The sequence below is a fragment of the Acanthochromis polyacanthus genome, chromosome 22 (assembly GCF_021347895.1).
Source record: "Acanthochromis polyacanthus isolate Apoly-LR-REF ecotype Palm Island chromosome 22, KAUST_Apoly_ChrSc, whole genome shotgun sequence".
In the NCBI taxonomy this organism is placed as follows: domain Eukaryota; kingdom Metazoa; phylum Chordata; class Actinopteri; family Pomacentridae; genus Acanthochromis; species Acanthochromis polyacanthus.
In genome coordinates, this window is record NC_067134.1 from 18309185 (window position 1) to 18327902 (window position 18718).

General features: G+C 40.0%; 1 protein-coding gene across 3 annotated transcripts in view; it reads left to right on the forward strand.

Annotated features, from left to right (window-relative positions):
- zranb3 (zinc finger, RAN-binding domain containing 3) overlaps positions 1-18718 on the forward strand; it is a 96143-nt gene that overhangs the window by 59595 nt on the left and 17830 nt on the right. For all 3 annotated transcript variants that reach the window (XM_022206435.2, XM_051942162.1, XM_051942163.1), the window contains exons 16-17: positions 9672-9776; positions 13438-13580. In XM_022206435.2, the coding sequence (XP_022062127.2) occupies positions 9672-9776; positions 13438-13580 (248 nt within the window). The remainder of the gene's footprint in view (positions 1-9671; positions 9777-13437; positions 13581-18718) is intronic.

Here is an 18718-nt window from a genome sequence, read left to right on the forward strand (position 1 = left end):
GAACAACTTTAAAACACGATGTTAGAACACGTTTAACTTCAGCTACAATCACGTATGTAACTGCTTTAGATGTAATATTGTCCATATGTAAAGAAGAGTACAGCAAGCTACAAAGACAGAAACAACAAAAACAAAACAAAAAATACAAAAATGAGACAAACGACACGAAACAAAGCAAAAAAGAGTCAAAAAATTAGACAAATGACACAAATGAGATCAAAAATGACAAAAGCAAGAAACAAAACAAAAAAGACATCACACAAGTAAGACAAAAAGCACAAAACAGTGAAAACAAAACACAAAATGACAAAAATAAGACAAAAAACACAAGCAAGACAACAGGGAAACAGAAAATGACAAAAACAAGAAACAATGCAACAAAAACATGAGGCACAATATTACAAAACTGAGAAACTAAATGGCAAAAGAACAATCTAGTAGTTCACTTTATGATAAAAACTATTTATCATGATCTAGAAATTATTTTAAATTCAGAGTTAATCTCTTCTCTCTAATTTTTACAGTTTACAAAATCATCGAAGGGCCAAATTGGACCCTCTGGAGGGCCAGTTTTGTCCCGCAGGTCGCATGTTTGACATCCCTGGTGTACAGTGTCACTCTTTATTTTTCTAGGCAGACATGGGCTGATGTCAAGTCAAGTGTTTTCTGCTGCTATCTGTAGATTCTAACCTTTCTGTCGATGCTTTCAGTGCGTGATCAGACACTTATTTTACCTTTGAAATCAAAGTTTCTGATGTTATTTTTCAGGTCTCGGCGCAATAAGAATAATTGAATAATGAAAGGACATAATGAGGTTTGACGCGTGCTCGATGTTTTGTTCCTTACCATAATTAAGTCCTTTTCTTGATTCTGAGTGTGAAGTCTCATTGATATCAACTCTTTCTCAAGTTTGAGCCGCAAATAACAATGCAGGTATAAAAATAAGAGACGTGCTGTTCTTTCACACGTTGCCAATTAGCAAACAGACAGGATGTGAGAACGTAGCTTCAGGCAACATTAAGGAAGTCAAAGTTTACGTATGAATAATATTCTTTGCTAATGGTGATTGAAAGAGGTGGAGGTATTCCATTTAACGACTCCATGGAAACCAACTTTGATGGAAAAACATGCTCTAATGTGTCATTACAAGTTTAGCACAGTGAATAGAAACCTGAATAACCACGATGTTTGATACTAACTTGGATTCTGTCTTATTAACAGAGGAACAAGAGTCTGTTCCACTCATTTCACGTTTTTTCTTTTCTTTTCTCTGAGATTGAAAAGGTGAAAGAAAAGCTCTTCAAATCCATTTATATTCTTCCGTTCAATACAAATTAAAGGTTTAGGAATTACCAAGGGATTAACAGGGAGCCACCCATCTCCAAGCCTCCTCCTAACTTTTTCAATTTTATCTACAATCCTCCTGTATTTACCAGGAAGGCAGTCAACTAAGGATTTTTATTCAATATGTTTTGTGCACAAACGTCTTTTTTTAAATTAATCTAAACTGGCAGGAGCAGCCCAGCAATTTTAAATATCATTCTCAGTTTACCTGGCATGTACGGCTCAGGCTGAAAACAGCTTTAGATTGTCTTCTGCGGCTCTCGAGGAGCTTTGTCAAGTCTAAGCCAAGAGAGAGTCTGCATTTTAAAGTGGGAACAGAGGGCAGAGTCCAGTGAGAGACGAGTGTGATGAAAAATGGAGGATCAAGTGTCTTTGGAGCAAAGGAAGCTCCATAATATGTAGGTTGACATATGTGGCATACAGCTAGATGTTGGCAGGAAGAAATAAATGCACCCTGCTGCTACAGTTTTACTTTGTATGATCAATAACATATGGAGGCTAATGTTTATACCCTAAATATCTTAAGCTGAGTCACTTTGATTGCTTGGAGAAAACAAATGCTAATTCTGGCAGTACAAAGTGGCCTAATATATTGATGGTTAATCCTTATATGTATATGTATACACAGTAGATGTATATGCTAGCTTCAGTCATAATGAAGCTAACGAGTTGCTAACAGGCAAGCTACAATGTGCTGCAGACAGTGCTGAGAGTATCCTAATCGATGAGCAGGGAGCCGCTCTGCTGGACAGATTTTGTGTTGACGTGATTTCTAAATACTCCAAGCACCTTTTTCTGCATTAGTTTTGACTCTGACATATTTAAGACCAAGACTTTTCACTTCTGTTGTTGAGTTAGATGTTCAATATCAGCACTAACAGCAACTGAAGAAAAAAACAAACTAGAAGCATGAGGACAAAATGTCACTTGTCTCCCAACTTTGTGAAAGCTCTGTATTAAATCACCGGAGTAATAATACTGTTTTCTGTGTTCTCGGCTGGCAGTGACTAATGTATGGTTGCTAAGATTGCTCAAAATATGATAAGTGACCACCTTGCAGCTCTGTTCAAATCATGATGAACAACAACAATGGCTGCCCTGGCGGTACTTGAGGCAGCCGAGGGACTGAGTATTAGATCAGTCATAAATGTTTAGATATCTTCTAACAAGCTGTAGTTGTTCAGAAAAGCTGACCAAGACATTTCAGCAAAGGCAGTCAGCCAGAAAGGGGAATAGAGACCGTCTACCTACAACATCCAGTCATGTTTTACCAGCCACAGGGGGATTTTGTGTGAAGGCTTCGGGTATTTCATTCAGTAATCAAGTAAAATGTTCTTTTAGCTGATGTCATCGTTGAATCTTGTGGTGCTTCTTGCACCCAGCAGACTAATACAAGCTATAGGTTAACCTCAGTCTGACTCTGATTACACTCCTGTGCATTCTTGGCACTCCTCCTGAGTGCCACTCGCCAACAGACCTCTGTATTGATCGCATTGTGATACTTAACGCCCTTTTGTTTCATTCATGAGGGATCAAATTCCTTCCCCACTAACGCAGATAAGAGACAAGAGGGTTTTACATAGAGAAGACCAAAGCGCTGAACTGAATCGCCAATGGAATATTACCCTGACGGCAATAGACAAGTGTCATGTACGCGTGGCTGAGACGATAAGCCGCAGAGATAAATGTCCCCCGCTGTCGTTTAAATGATAAACTGGAGGAATTCTGGCTGGAAAGCTGTCACATCGGGATAATCCTGGACCGGGCGTAGAATCCACACGGGGGGCTGCTCAGAGCACAATCAGAGGAAGATTTGTCACTGGTGCTTGAATGAGAAATATTGAGAGTATTAGGAATTTTATGTCCATTTTCAACACATCAAACTGCTGTTTTACTCAAGGATTCACTGTCCTTTCTCCCCAGAGGTTTGGTGTTTTGACACCAGAAGCAGCAGAGGGGTGTGGTTGACAATATCAGAAGTAATTCAGACACTTTCTATTGTGTAAGATTCCCTCCCCATGCTGAGACTCCACAAACTTCCATCACCAATAATCCATACCTGTCAGGACCTGTTCGCGTTGATGTTTTATTCTCAAATGTCTAAAAGGACATCTGTAGGCTTTATCTATAAAGATAAACATGAGTTGTTTACTGTACAAATTGCAAAAGTAATGAATGGAAAATCTTCAGTATCCCAACAAGGAAGGATCTGATCTCAGTGTCTTGTCAGAGCTGTGGGTTTTAATAAGGCGGCGGATGGTTTGGTGCAGAAACTGGCGAGGAAGACATGCCGGTTTTGAGGGAAGACAGCTCACAATGTTGCTGTGTGTTTATGGCTGTTTGAGCAACATTTGTCAGGCTCTGATCAATGCTTTGAGCTCCAGTGTGGGGGTTTCTGACAGCAACGAGGTGCCGACTGACAGCTTTTGATAGAAAACCGCATCATGTAGTTACTGTTGTTTATATAGAGATGTAGTATTTCAGAAAAGAAAAAATATTACTGGGTTTGCCTAGATGTCTTTTCATGACCTTGGATAATAAATACTCATTCAGTTCTCTTGTGACAGCTTTGGAAGTCTAAAATTTTACATGTAGACATAATATTTTTTGTTCTATACATCTTGGAAATATTTTGATCGTAGTATATGCTAACACTGCTAAGAAGTTCTGTGATGATTAGCGTTTGTTGGTTTGTCTGTCTGTCTGTTAGCAGCATTACTCAAAAATGGACAAACAGATTTGGATGTCCATTGAAATTTTCAGGGAAGGTCAGGAATGATACAAGGACCAAGTGATTGGATTTGGGGAGTGATGTGGCTTATAGTCTGGATGCATGGATTTGTTAAAAATTTCTGTGTCATTGCGAGATAACGGCATGGCGTCACTGTAACTATGACAAGTGAACACTACATCAGCTGCCTGCTGACGATCACGTTTCAATCCTACTACAAATCAACGGCTGCGGACTTATCGGAACTTATCCGTCGGAATTTATACAAGGAGCAATTAATTAAATTGTGGAGGTGTTTCTGAATCTCATCAATTCCCGCCACAAGCTATATATTTGGGTCACACAATTCGGTATTCATGCGTAACGTCCACATGCAGTCATTTTGTTTCTGAGTACATCTGTATTAAATGGACACATTCTATGGTGCCGTGATTTCTGAAACAATTTTTTTAAAGATTTCGGCTGCCAGAAATGATACAACTGAGCAGCCTTGGCGGAGTGCTGCTCTCTCTGAGTGCTTTTCTTGTTTGTTTTTTTAACCTGAGCTTTGTGTAGATGTTCTGAGAAATGGTTCGTTGTTGCAACCTGCAAGAGCTAACTTTTTTGAATTTGCGTTATTTGTGATAGCTGCGGTGCTGCTGTATCTAAGCAGAGACTATAGGATTCTCTGTACAGTCGACTAGCTAACTCATACCGTGGCCCACATTTGTGACGTTTAGGGAACATCAGTAAATTGTAGTGTGTAATTGTGATCTCAATATTGATTAAAATGATCACGATTATCAGTTTGGCCATAATCATGCACCCCTAGTCTGTTGTATGGAAATGTTTCAGCTACAGAAAACAAGGTATTTAATTTAAGATGCTTTTTCAGAAACGGTTCATTACGGTAAAAGCCTTATTTTTTGTGCAGATGTACTCCACCACAAAATCACCCTAATTGCTCTAGAAGAATTCATTCTTTCCAAATAAAATTATTCAGGTAATCTGGTGATAATTCCTGATTTTTTTTCCCCCTGTAAATTACTGGATGGCTGAAAGAACTCCTATTTCGAATTGATTTATTTGTTACTCACAAGCATGTTAGTGTGGGAGATAGTGTGCCTCTTTTCAATCACATCTAGCAGGGCTCTAATCCTGCTCCATGCTGTTACAGCACAACCCGCTCCACCATTTCCCCTGACTCTCCATGATATTTATTTTACCATAATCCAAATAAACACATGGGCCTCTGTGCACGGAGGCTACAGCACAGGAAAAACTTCCTAATGTTGATTTGTATCTCCAAATCCACGTGTCGGCGGCTGGTAGGTATTAACCTTTAGACTTTATCCTTCCTCCTCTCTCCTGCCCATCCTCTGTCCACCATCATCATGCCTGATGTGGTTGCAGCAGCTGACAGATTGTAGCTTTTACCTAAATTCACTGCTCAGCCTCTTTCTTCTAAAATGTTTGGCTCAGTCACTGTTGTTTGATTGAAGTCAACACTGAGGCCAAGTGGCTTCTCAGGCTCCAAATTGGCAGTAGTTAGTGCTAATGAAGCTGTAATAACTGTGAGAATGTTCTTTATTGTGGTTATTTTTTACAATGATGATGCGGTTACCCCAAGCCGCTGCAGTATGATTACCTGTAATTACAGTGAGCTACAACCGTATAGGTGAAAGCACATTCTTTTTTTAAATTATTTTTTTAATCCTATTCATATTCCTCATTATTTTTGTTAATAATTCATGCATACTGTCACAAGACAAGCAGTATCTTCAAACATATATTCGAATTAAGGGGACAAAACAAGACACATCACTAATGAGCTCCTTGGTTACCTCAGGAATTACCATGGCAACCAATAAAGAATAAAGTGTGGCCAGATTACAGAACTTGAATGTAACTAGATTCCGGTTCTGCTACTTGGTAATTAAAAATCTGATTGCTTGGCTGAAGATACCCAAAGTTTGAGTAGAAACTGAACTACAGTACACAATGACACTAATTGCATGTGAACTGTACAAAACTAGATATTTATTTCTAATTGCTGAGTGACAGATTGGGTTCTGCAGTTGCTATAAATGTTCTCCACAGAGACGCCCATAGGTCTGACATTATACTGCAAACTTGTATTTCTATTTGATAGAGGCACAATGTGTGACAATCCACAACGTGACTACACAAAGTCATTGTCATATGCAGGTCTGCATTAGAAAACAAGACAGTCTGCAGTACTGTACTGAGGCACTGATTCAAAGTCAGCAACCTAATTGTAGCAGCTAGAAAGGATCCAGACCCAGTGGTGAGGCTGCACCTGGCTTTGCCCTGCTGGTTTCCACTAACATCAACATTAACTGAGAAAATAATGCTAACAATAAAAGACATTCTTCAGATGTAGCTAATGAGAAAACAAAGTTCACTGGCTGACGCCCACCTCCTGTGACACATGGAGGTAACATTTGTTCGATAGCATCGGAAAGCTTTGTTTGCAATCCATCCCTCCTCCTAGGTTTGTACCGAAGTTATATAACTACAATATTACCCTGACATTTCTTCTCGACTCAAACAATAGCTGCGCTGCATCGTCATTCACTCAGAAGGACAACCGACGAGTAAACTCGCGTGGTTGTATTTCTGTTTGCTTTGGTTACACGAGTGACTCAGCAGCAAAATCCCACGTCTCACCAACTGTTTGGGCAGGAAATCACGAGGAGCCAGTCAGGAACCTCCAAAGAATCATGAAGGGACAGTGAGCAGCGTAGAACATCATTTACTGCTCAAAAGCTGCTCTCTGTGGGTCTCTCTCTGGCTTGTCGGAGCAAATGATGGTATTTTAACCAAAACTGTTAACCATTTTCCTTGACCACATGAAATATACTTGCAGTATTTCTGAATCTTCTTGCCACTTCTGCTTTAAAAACAACTTAAACCCTTATTCATAACCTTTGTAGATTAATTTTCTGTCAATCACGTAGTCATTTAATCTCTGCTAAGCGACACTTTGTCTGATTCCGCTTATAGTTCCAAATTCATGCACAAGTGACAAAATAATGTTGTTGATGCGACTTTGTTGGCGAGTAATTAAATGGATTCGACATAAAGCACCTTTCAAGACAGCTTTGAAGTGCTTCACACAGACAAATGTGAACTATTAGTCATTTAAATGCATCTGTCTACAGTTTCATTGACGGTTTAATACAAAGGGAGATGAAAAAGAGAAGAAAACATCAGATCATGGCTGCAAAATTACCTCAAATATAGTAATTATATATCCCTTCAGGATTCCTGACTCACAGGTCTATGAAAAGAAGAAACAGATAAAGGCTTTGAGATATCGCTGAACAGTTTTTTTGTTTTGCTTAGAGACTACTTTCTATCAAAGAAATAGAACTGTTGCTGTAAGAACTGTTGACGGCACACTCTGGTATAATGGTCACATTGTTTCTGGAAAGAAGACTATTTAAATTCTGGTATTATCACTACTGATAACATTATAAATGTTTTTGTAGTCTGAGTGGGATCACATTTAGTATGTACAGATAGTTTATCAATACTCAGTGAACTGCTGTAGTGTTGTTGTTGGATATACTACACTTATATAGTATATATTATTCATTCTAAGACAATTGTTTCAAATAAAACTGTCAAAAAAGCACAGCTCCTAATATGAAGCATCAATTACCTTCTGTTTAAACTGTCAAAAGATACTCATTATCAAAAATGTAATGCCTATCAGTGACATCAGATTGAACAGGTGGGTTAAAATCTGTTTAGAAGTGGAATCATCTTAGGGTCCACTTGGTGCTTTTGGGGTATTTCAATTTCCATCTTTTTAGTGTGTTGTAGCTTCTTTGAGCATGTAAAAGGTTTTGCAAACACCTGGTTGAAACGCCTCATTTCAAATGTTCTTCTGCTGTTACTTACGTATCTATGTGACCATGTAACACATTTTCATAATCCTTCCTTGAGTCTAGCGCCTTCAAATGAAGAATGAGCGCCTCACACGCAATCTGCATTCATTTCTGCGCGAGCACCGCTTTTGCCAGAGCATTTTAAAGGCTTCAAGTTTTGTATTTGCCCATCACTCTGGCAAGAAACACGGCGGAGTTATGTGACGATTGGTGTCCGTCCTTTTTTTTCTGTCTGTTTGCAACATTACTCAAAAACAGACAAACAGAATAATTTGATCCGAGTTTATGCTAACACTGCTAAGATGCAGAACAAAAAAGGAGGAATTTCAAACATGCTGATGTTGTTTTTGTATGCTAGCATAACTAATATGATAGTATTTTTTACTCCGCCAAGGAGGAGGAGCCTCGGCTGAGTTATGTGATGATTGGGGTTGGTTTGTCTGTCTGTCTGTTAGCAACGTTATGCAAAAATGGAATAATGGATTTGGATGAAATTTTCAGGGAAGGTCAGAAATGACACAAGGACCAAGTGATTAGTTTTTGGCAGTGCGGCTTATAGTCTGGATCCACGGATTTGTTAAAGATTTCTGTATCATTGCAAGATAGTGGCATGGCGTTACTGTAACCATTTTGACTGAGATTGAAGACATAAATATACATAAATACATCATTAATACATGCACATTAAAAATAATTCTATATACACTGACAGTCAATAGAAAGTTTGAGACCAGATTTTTCAACATAATTTTTATTTTGAAGCCCGAAACTGGATTTTCTTCATATGAATCATTTCTTTAGCATATTGGCATACAGAAACAAAAATCTAAAGTTTCAAGAATGATTTCAAAATAAAGAATTTCACAAAAGAAAACGGCACCTGCCAAACACAAAGTCACAACAGTCAATACCGAGTATGGCCTACATTTGCTTCGATGCAGGCAGCAATCCGTCGGCGCATGCTTTGGACCAGGCTTCTGATTGTGGGTTGGGAACAGCCCATACGCCTGGCTACATCACTGCAGCTCAAACCGGCCTCCACCATACCCAGTGCCCGGAGACGTTGTTCATGTGATAGACGCGGCATGATGCTGTTCACTGAACTAACAATGGTGGCCTTTTTTGGGCCTTTATATAGGCCTTCAAAACCCATTCTCAAATTGTGCAGATACTCACTGAGTATTGCTTGGTGTGCATTTGGTTCACTTTTGCAAAGTGACCAACCCATGTGCAATGAATCATGACAAAATGACAACTCATCATTATCTCAACTACCAGGGCACTAGATCATCAGTAAATCCACAATGAATAATTACAACCCCCCTACAAGTAGAATTCTGTGTACATTTCTACCTCAAAGTTTCTATTGACTGTCAGTATACATGTATATAGAATCATATTTATTAAAAATGAAGAGATTCTGTTTATGATTACATCCATGTCATACTGTATTGTCCTTCATTGTTTGCTTACAAATGTATAAAAAGTAAATGTTGTGAAGAAAACAAAACTTGGTCAACACTGCGACATATTGCAGAGATAAAATCTAAATCAAATATGGAGTTAAACCATAACACCCATATTAGCCAGGCTAAAGATGTTTATCATTATATTAGCAACAGTTCCACTAAGATGAAGATGATGGTGGTAGCTTTGCTTCAGGCTGTCTTCTTCGTCTCTGTCTCCTCCCCGTCTTTTAGGACGGAGCTCCGCTGAACTTGAGCTTCATCCCTCTGGACATCAAACTAACCAACTGGGACGACCTGCCCGAGGCCTTCAGCCGGCGCCGGGAAAATCGAATCCAGGTCTGCCCTTCCCGCCAGGCTGAATATGTGTGTGTCTCTCGCATGTGGTTTGATATTCATGGCTGTGTGTGGGTGTGCATGTGCGGTGTTTACACGAGGGAGGTGTACGCCTTTAATTTGTCATTACTGTTAAAGTGATCTAAAGGGGAATTAAACTGGAGTTGACTTTTAGGTTGTGAGATGTGCCGATACTTTTTTTCTTTTGACTGACTGGTAGGATAAAAAAATATGCAACCAGGACATTATAGAATTTGGAGCATGATAGAAAATTCTGAACATGCTCACGAGTGCAGTTGAAAGTTTTTCAGTTGCCGTGCCCATAGGCTGGCCTTAATTTTAGACTAAGATAATTTAGTTTCATATCACAGTCAGTGGAGCTATCTCCTCAATTCCACTGATCCAGTGAAGATGAGGCACCAGGCAGCACAGGGTTATTAAACCTAACAGATATATGTGTGTGCGTGCCACTGCCATGTGAAACTAATGACACCACTGATCACGAGCAGGAAAAGCAGCAGCTCGACATCGGGGGCCTGACAGATAGGTGGAATGTGGACGCCCACTTTCCACCACTGCAGGGCCTGAAGAGCGATGGAGGAGGGGTTGGGTGTGATGGAGGGAGGGAGTGGGGCGGTTTAGGGGGTTTGGGCGGCCGAGGAGACTGGCAAAAGAGAAAGTGCCGTTTTATGACGGTCGTTAAAGGAGACGGATCATCGCCTCAAACGACCCCGCACGCCAACCGGCTAATATTAAATCCTGCAATCTGCCGCGGCAGTAACAGCTCCTGACAGACGCCCCACCTGTCACGTTGTTTATGTTGGTTTGTAAAACCAAGGCGTGTGTTGCATCCATCCTCTGACCCATCATTTATGCCCTGTTACTCTCCAATTGTCCATCAAAATCAATACCAAGCAAGCGGTTTAATGTGGCCTGCAACACGTCTTGGATGGGCGTGTAAACTCTGCTACGCCCAGAAGAACAATAGAAACAAACAGCTGAAATATCTTCAAAATAAATGGGCAGTCATTATAAAACCAGTATAAGAATAATCTACATTTCATAAGAAAAGAGCCATATTTCTTAGAGGATAACTTAATTGTAGTCTTTTTCATTCTGTACTTTTGTCTCCTAAAAGATGAGACTATATTTTAATGCCTGTCTACCAATTACATGAAAGGCCAAGAGCATTTTTAAAACACTTCACTGGATTTTCTGATTTCACCACCTTGTCTATAACTCTTAGTTATGAAGATATTAGTCTTTTGAAAGAGCTCACAAGTGTATAGTTATATTTTTGAATGAGACAAAGTACATTTCTTCTTCATTTTTAGCACATTTTATTGAAGCGGGCATAAAAAGTGCATTTAATTCAGGACTATTGTCAGCTGCAAATTAATATGCATTTTATGCATTTGTAGGAATTGACAGCATCATAAAGTGAATGTGAGACTAAGTTAACAATTAAACACATACAGAAAAGTCCTCAATAGTTCATTTGACCCGTAGTGTTCTTTTGGCTGGAAGTGACAGAAGCAAGTGACAAACTGTTAAGACATTGTGTTGCGTGTGTCCAAAACTGTGACAAATCTCTAAGAACAGACCATGTCTATACCATGACAAATGTTCCTGGTAAGTTCTAACATATTCTCGTGCATTCTAACACACTGTAAGTTTAACAGCTGAAGCAGTACTTCTCCAGTCAATTGCAAGTCGTGGCTAAAAGCAAAAAGCTTTGTGAGCTGCTATTAGGGCCCGTCAGTGAGAAAGGCTGCTCACAAGGCGGTGAAAAGCTATAAAGCCACATATAAGTGTTTTTAAGTGCCAGTGGTCACAGTGCAAAGCATCATCAGAAAGTACAAGTAGTTCTGCTCTGTGAAAAATCTCAAAGGGATGATAGGGAAACAAAAGGGAAGTCTACACTAGTAAGGATGGTCATTAGAGAGGCCAAGAAGAATCCAAGAATCACCACCAAGACCATCTTTATGGGCAGTTCTGGTAGCAGAATTCGACCAAGGAGGACTCACTTCTACAAGACTCAGAAAAGGCAAAGAAGAAAGCTGTAGAGGAGAACATCAGTCAACTGCAGAAACCCTTGTCCTTCCAACAAATCAATGATCTGAAACACACCTCAAGGTGGCCAAGAAATGGTTCACAGAAAACATCAACATGTTGGAGAGTCCAGACCAGAATCCCATCGAGAATCTGAAGAAAGTGAAGACCAGAGATGGGAGGAAGCTTCAACTTCAAAGAAAAAGTGGAACTTGAAGAAAGATTGTTAGCAAATAAAGGCTTTGGCATTGATTACTGAGAAAGGGTATAATAATTTTGGACATGACAGGTGCAGTAAAAATGTAAGACAATAACAAGAAATAGTTCAAATGTATGATTTATTTCTTGATCATCTGTTGCTTGTTTATCTTTTTTAGCTACAAGAAACATATTAGTTACATAAAAATCACTAAAAATCAAAAGTTCAGTAATTGTGAGTAATACTGATTAGTAGGATGAGTTCCGTGGTGTTTTATGTGATAAGCTTCCATTAAGGTGAGCATAAACCTTTAACAATAGAAGCAGCTACACATTGATAAATCAAAGCGCTCCAGTTTCTACCAACACAAAGTCTCACCGTTTAACCCATCTGATCTTCGTCCCACTCTCCTCTTCATTCACCGCGTTTGGCATCTGCTTCGACTCCTTGACTCCCAGCTAACCTGTGATGGCTTTTCAAAACAGTTACTGCTTCGCGATGTGGTGTTAAGCTGCACTGTACTCCTGTCAGGAGTCTCCAGAACATCCCAGATATGCAGAACAGGATTTCTATGATCTACCAGCTCATGACATCCAGGCTGACTGCTGTTCTTTGACTCCTGATCTGAATACAAGACCAGCTCTCTGCTCTGTTTCTAGCTCTTCCGTAAGAATGGCACCATGTTTCTCATTGCCTTCAATCTCAAGCAAGTGATGAGCAATAATTATCATCTATTAACGTCTAGTAGCATATTTTCAGAAAGATTACAGCGTTGTCATGGTGTCATTCTCTTTCCCAGCTATGTGAAAGGCAAAAATTTTAAAAGATCCTTTAGAAAATTTTAAAAGGTGAATTCAGACCTTTAAATAATGATGATTATTTGAACCTAATAAGTAAGATAAAGATTCCTGTGTGGTCGTATGTGTTGTCATACACCTGATTCAGCCGCTGAAGCATCAACAAAGAAAGCCTGGATGTTGTGATGGCTGAAAGAACTGTGTGTATTATGTGTTTTGAGCTTTATCTTCAGACAACTCATCTTTTTGTGACAGTGGCTATCATCAAGTGTAATATATGTAGGCAAATTGCCCATTAGGGTTGGTGTCTGGTGTGCTATTTGTTTTTTTGGCAGTGGATTTTCTTTGAATCCTTGACTTGGCTGAAAGCGTATACAGCTCTCTATTGGTTTGATGGGTTTTGTTCAGCAATCTGGAAAACTGTCTCCTTTGAATAGTTTGTTTTCAGCTCAAGTGTATTTTCAGAATTGAAAAGCTAAAAAATGTTTTGCTTTTAAAGAGGCTCCAACGTCCAAACTATCAATTTGTGTCGAAGATGAAGACTCGAACGGCTTCGGTTTCTGCTTGAAATTGAATATAAAGTGAGGTTTGATATCTCTCCCTCCCCCTCATGCAGGTGCTGAGGTTTGTCCAGGAGTGGAGCAGCCTGGCGGCCATGAAGCAGAAGCTTCTCCGACGCAGCGGCCTCCTCTTCCACAGCCCCACCCTGGGCCTGCAGCAGCTGGCCAACACCCAGCGCCCTCACTCCAGCACCAAGAGGTCAGATTCTAGCTGGAAGTATGCTCTTGAAGGAAACATGATTTGACTTTCACTAAGCCCCGACTTATATCAGTGATTTTCTTGCCATTGCCTAGATACTGCATCTAGTCATAGCAGCTCTGTCAAACTATGGATTTCTCTTCTTGTTGACGGGATGTTTGTGGGCAGGAGTTAGAGAGATACTTGGCATTTGCAGACTTTGGAGTGTTTTATCCTTTACAAACACAAAAACACTACAGAAAAGGTGAGAGGACACTTTACGAGCTTGTGTTTGCCAAGGAGCACATCATCAACTAACGACATTAGTTTGTTTGGTTACATTCAACCCTCTGAACCAAATGATTTTTGGGCAGTTTTGCTCCTTTTACATTTTTTTCTCACTGTGGGCTCGTTTTCCCATTATAAAGTCCTACCTCTATCAAAACAGCACAACCATGACTTGAAGTAGAGAAAACTCAAAAGTGTCTGCTGTACAGTATGTGCCCACAGGTATTTCCAGGACCGTCAAGAAACCATAGTTGCGACCTCTACAAACTCAGTGTTTTAAACAGTACCCATCTTTCTTTTCTTTTTTTTTTTTTTTTTTACAGAATCCTCACGAACGGTTTGTTTTTAGCTAATTTTAAACAAGCTTGTGTACGTGATGTACGGATACTGAATCAAATACAGAAATCATTTACAAATCCATGGATCCCGACTATAAGCCGCATCACTGCCAAAAACTAATCAGTTGGTCCTTGTGTCATTTCTGACCTTCCCTGAAAATTTCTTCCACATCCTTTAGTCTGTTTTTGCGTAATGTTGCTAACAGGCAGACAGACAGACAAACAAACCAACACCAGTGGTCACATAACTCCACCGAGGCACAACTTACAGCAGTAGGGTTAACAAGCAGGTACGTCGTCTAAAGTTATCATCTACTGTTGTGTTTGTCTCGAGCAAATAAACCTCCACTCAACAACACTGATTCAAAAATACATTTTGGTGATTTTCCTTTCAGGGACCCTAAAATTGTTTCAATGCTTATAGCTTTAGCCTCAGTTGTTCCGCACAATATCATCTATGTAGACATTAAGCCATTAAAGATTCAGCCAGAGGCATATTTGCAACCAATTCATAGCAATATGTCAGTTTTATTTAGCAAACTGGCTCCATCTACCAGCAGCAGTTCTCATTTTAGACAGCAAAAATCAAGAGAAGCCTGGTTTTGACCAATTTTGTCCAAAATTACTGGATATTTGGAGTGGTAAATCCTCCCTCATCATCACTATAAACTGCATGTGTGCTCTAACTAAGGGTCAGTTGTGGTACACCTCCCTTGTGGCGCTTCAGTAAATCTGCAAAGTAACAAGGGAACAAAAATATGTCTTCCCCCACGAGCCCATCAGTAAGATATCATTTATCTTGGCACCTCCTTTGGGCCAGTTAGTGTATATTCTGAATCGGTGGAAGTAGTGAGATGAATTAGTTCCCAACATTATGTCAGAAACCAAGAAGCAATGTGTGAGATTTCACAGAGAAGCGAGCAGATTTGTAAATACTAACTGCCCCAGGCATCATGGAAGGCTGAATAGTATTTGTGTGTGTGCATGTGTGTGTGGGTGTATCAAAGGGTGTCAGCTGAGGCATGAGAGAGGATGGGATGAGCGCTGTGTGTATGTGTACATGTGTGTTTTTTGACAAACAAGCATTGTTGCTGGCACACTAATTACAGCTGGCGTGGATAGAGGCAGGGAGAGTTTGCCAATTACAGGGTAGATTCGTGTGTGTGTGTAAGTGAGGGAGAGTGTTTCTCAACCGGGGAACGCGTTTGGGTGCATGAACCTAATCAAGGTGTGAGTAGGAGGCAATTGGCCCGGCTTGATTTGATACCTGTTTGATTTATTCACTAATCAGAACCAATCAAGCTCCAGCTTTGGCTCAGCGGGGCGATCACGGCTCACCCTCTCTGCACTGAGACGCTCAGCTTTCAACAACTTCAAACTTAATGTACTTTGCCTGGGTTTCCAACACTGTGGATATTTCTGTCATAAGCCACTCATGGTGATTTACAGCGATTTTAGAAGAACTAAGAGGTTTTTAATCCAGTTTGCATCCTGCCCAAGCAGGCTTCATCGTTAGGATTACCACAACATTGATCATAAGTGGTTTATTGCTTTCTATAATGCGCCTTTGTAATCACCATAATAAAAATATGCATTGTGTGTTCCACATATATCTGTGAACTAACTTTACACATCACTTCTTTATTGACTGTTATGCAGACAAATTTTCGTCATCTTCCATTCCTTAACTCACGAGAAGAATACTACAGCGTTAAAATTTTTTAAAGTATGAACTGATAAATTACAACGGAAATGTACAATCAGGGTGTATTTTAGTAGAATTTTAGAAATATTCACAACACAACAATATACATGGAGTTCTCAGTTTACAACGTCCTCCACTTACAGCGTTTGAACTGGTTTCGTGGAACTAGTTGACGACCGGAGTGGACTGCGAAAGCTCGATCTCCTCTGGTTTTCATGAGGGATCGAGAAACGTCCAGGACCGTCTGGTCAGCTGACTTAAGGGCTGTGGAGGGTAGATGCACCTTAATAAGGTCAGACTGTCCTTTTGGAGACTTAAAATCAAATAAAAGAATCTGAAAATCAATCCTGAACCTAAACGGAAGCCAGTGAAGTGAGGAAAGCACCAGTGCTATGTGCTCATGTTTCTTTGGCTTGACTTTGGCTAGAAGTCAAAGCTGAAAAAAGATAGCCGGTCATTAATAAATAAGGTAGTGTCTACGGATACGGCACTTTCCATTTGCCAGACAGATACGGACCCGTACGCGAGTCTCGCGAGTCAAGAAGCTGCTAACCACTGCAAACTGTTGAAAGGTAAGCAAAGGTTAAGGTTAGGGTTAGTGTTAGGGTCAGGTTTAGGGTCCGTACCTGTCGTACCGATGCTACGGGTCCGTACAGCTCGCGTCTACCGGGAGTCACGTGACCAGATCTCGCGTATCTGATTGGCAAATGGAAAGTGCCGTATCTGTAGTCCACAGGCTACGGGTACGGGTCCGTACCTCTAGCAACAACCAATAAATAAATAACTAAATAACAATGTTGACCAAACTTTTCAAGTGAAAAGGTGATTGGTTGTTACACAATCAGGATGAAGCTTGTTGTATTTTGTACTTAGAATGGTGGACAATAAACAACAACCAATGGATGAACACCCTGAAAGAAGCGTTAGACTATCAAAGATACAAATCATCCCATTTAAAAAGAATTTTCAGAATTAAATTTGAGCTAACCTAGGCTTCATATCAAGTCAGCAATATACACAATTTAGCGGGGAATACAGTTTTCCCAGATTGACAGTGACAGACTAAATACTGCTTGAAAGCGAAAACAATCCCCTTGGATGGTATATTGAGTGGATAAATGACTTTTTCCAGCTCTAATTTTGAAAATCAGAACATTTGGCTCCATAAAGGTCAATCGCTTTGCTATCATATCATTTTAGCAGCTTACATCAAAGCTTTACTTCAGTAAATCAGTATTTTACTTCCATAGAGAGAGTTGAGGGACTGGAGAAAACAGATTTTTAGAAGATTGATCAAATTTAAAACAGCAGATGCCAAGAGATCCAGATTTATTTATTTTTTGTCATGCTGCAAAAAACAAAACCCCACTGTATCCCACACTTCCCATTATCTTCCATTTGATAGCGTCTTCCCCCCTGATAAGTGCCTACATCTCTCAAACTCCACACCCCCAGTTTGTAACAGGCAGTAAATTTGAAGTCTCGAGCTGAAACTGAAAGAAGACGGGGCTCTTTTCTCAAACTTGGCAAAAGCTCCTCCGACGCTCCAGAGGACATTTTCACAGGCTGAGTACTACTTATAATGAGCAAACTATGAACTTTATGTAAAAAAGAAAAAAGAAAAGCTGGAACTATAAAGATGAAGTAATAATCCGAGAGATTTTCATCGCATCAGACCCAATTTTTCTGCTGCTCATGGCTATTTAATGGCTGTTTTTGTTTGTTTTGTTTTTTTAGCACTAAGCATTTTATGTATGTGCATTTTCTAAGTGCCTCTCTGTAGAGTAGTTCTAATTGTTCCTGGTCCATCATAGAATTCAAATGACTGCACTGAAGCTTTAAATCTGTTTTTTAAACACTTGTCCAATACACAGATTTTTTTAATATACATTATTTTGTTTAGCCTCAGTGGCTATAAAAAATTAATGGGTAAACATAGATGGTTGAAATATGAATTAGCAGCTTTCATCCTCTTTCGGCAAACTAGCTTTAAATATCTTACATCTGCCGCTAAAAAGGCTGTAGCTGCACCAGTCCCGTCACTCTGAGGCCGATGGAGGCGAGCAGCAATCAATCAGAGCAGAGCAGCAGCTTGTTAGTTTGATTTCACACAGCTGAGCGGGGTCTGGTCTCCGTGCTGGACCGGAGCTTCGGCCCAGGCGGAGCTGAACTGCTGTCTGCGGCTCTGCAGGTTCGCTGTCAGCAACCTGCTGCCACCCAGAGTCTCCAGCAGCATCCCTATAGCTGGGCATCAAATGACAACCAGCAGAATGCCATGTCCAGGTAATCCAGTTCAGATCATAGTTTGACTGCTGCAACGTCCACCGCTTGTGTTTAGATTTGCTGTAGCTGTCAAGACTACAGGAAGTAATATTAAAGGGGGTTTTATACCTCTGTCATGGTTGTTTTACAGCAAAAAGAAATTACGAGCAGCAGCCCACTGTCCAATGGGGGGAATAGTGTCTGGGTGGTTGAGATTTTGGGTTACTGTTTCAGAGGCATTTTATCATAACTGCAATCAGACTAACTTCTCACAAGCTGGGGTTAAAAAACACCATGCTGTAATGTATTTCTGACAACTTAAGGCCTCCAGTACTTCTGCCAAACAATGAAAGTCCAGATGTTACTGATCCTTAAATAGTTGAGGTATATAACAACCGTCAAACTAGTGCAGGCCAATAATCATGTTTTCATTGTCTTCTTAATCAGAATGTGCACACTAAACACACATAGCAAAAGTCCATCTGAAATGCAGTGAAAAAGAATTCTATTTAGATGCGCTCCCACTCAGCACGCAAACATTTGACTAATCAGATTAAGCCACAGGT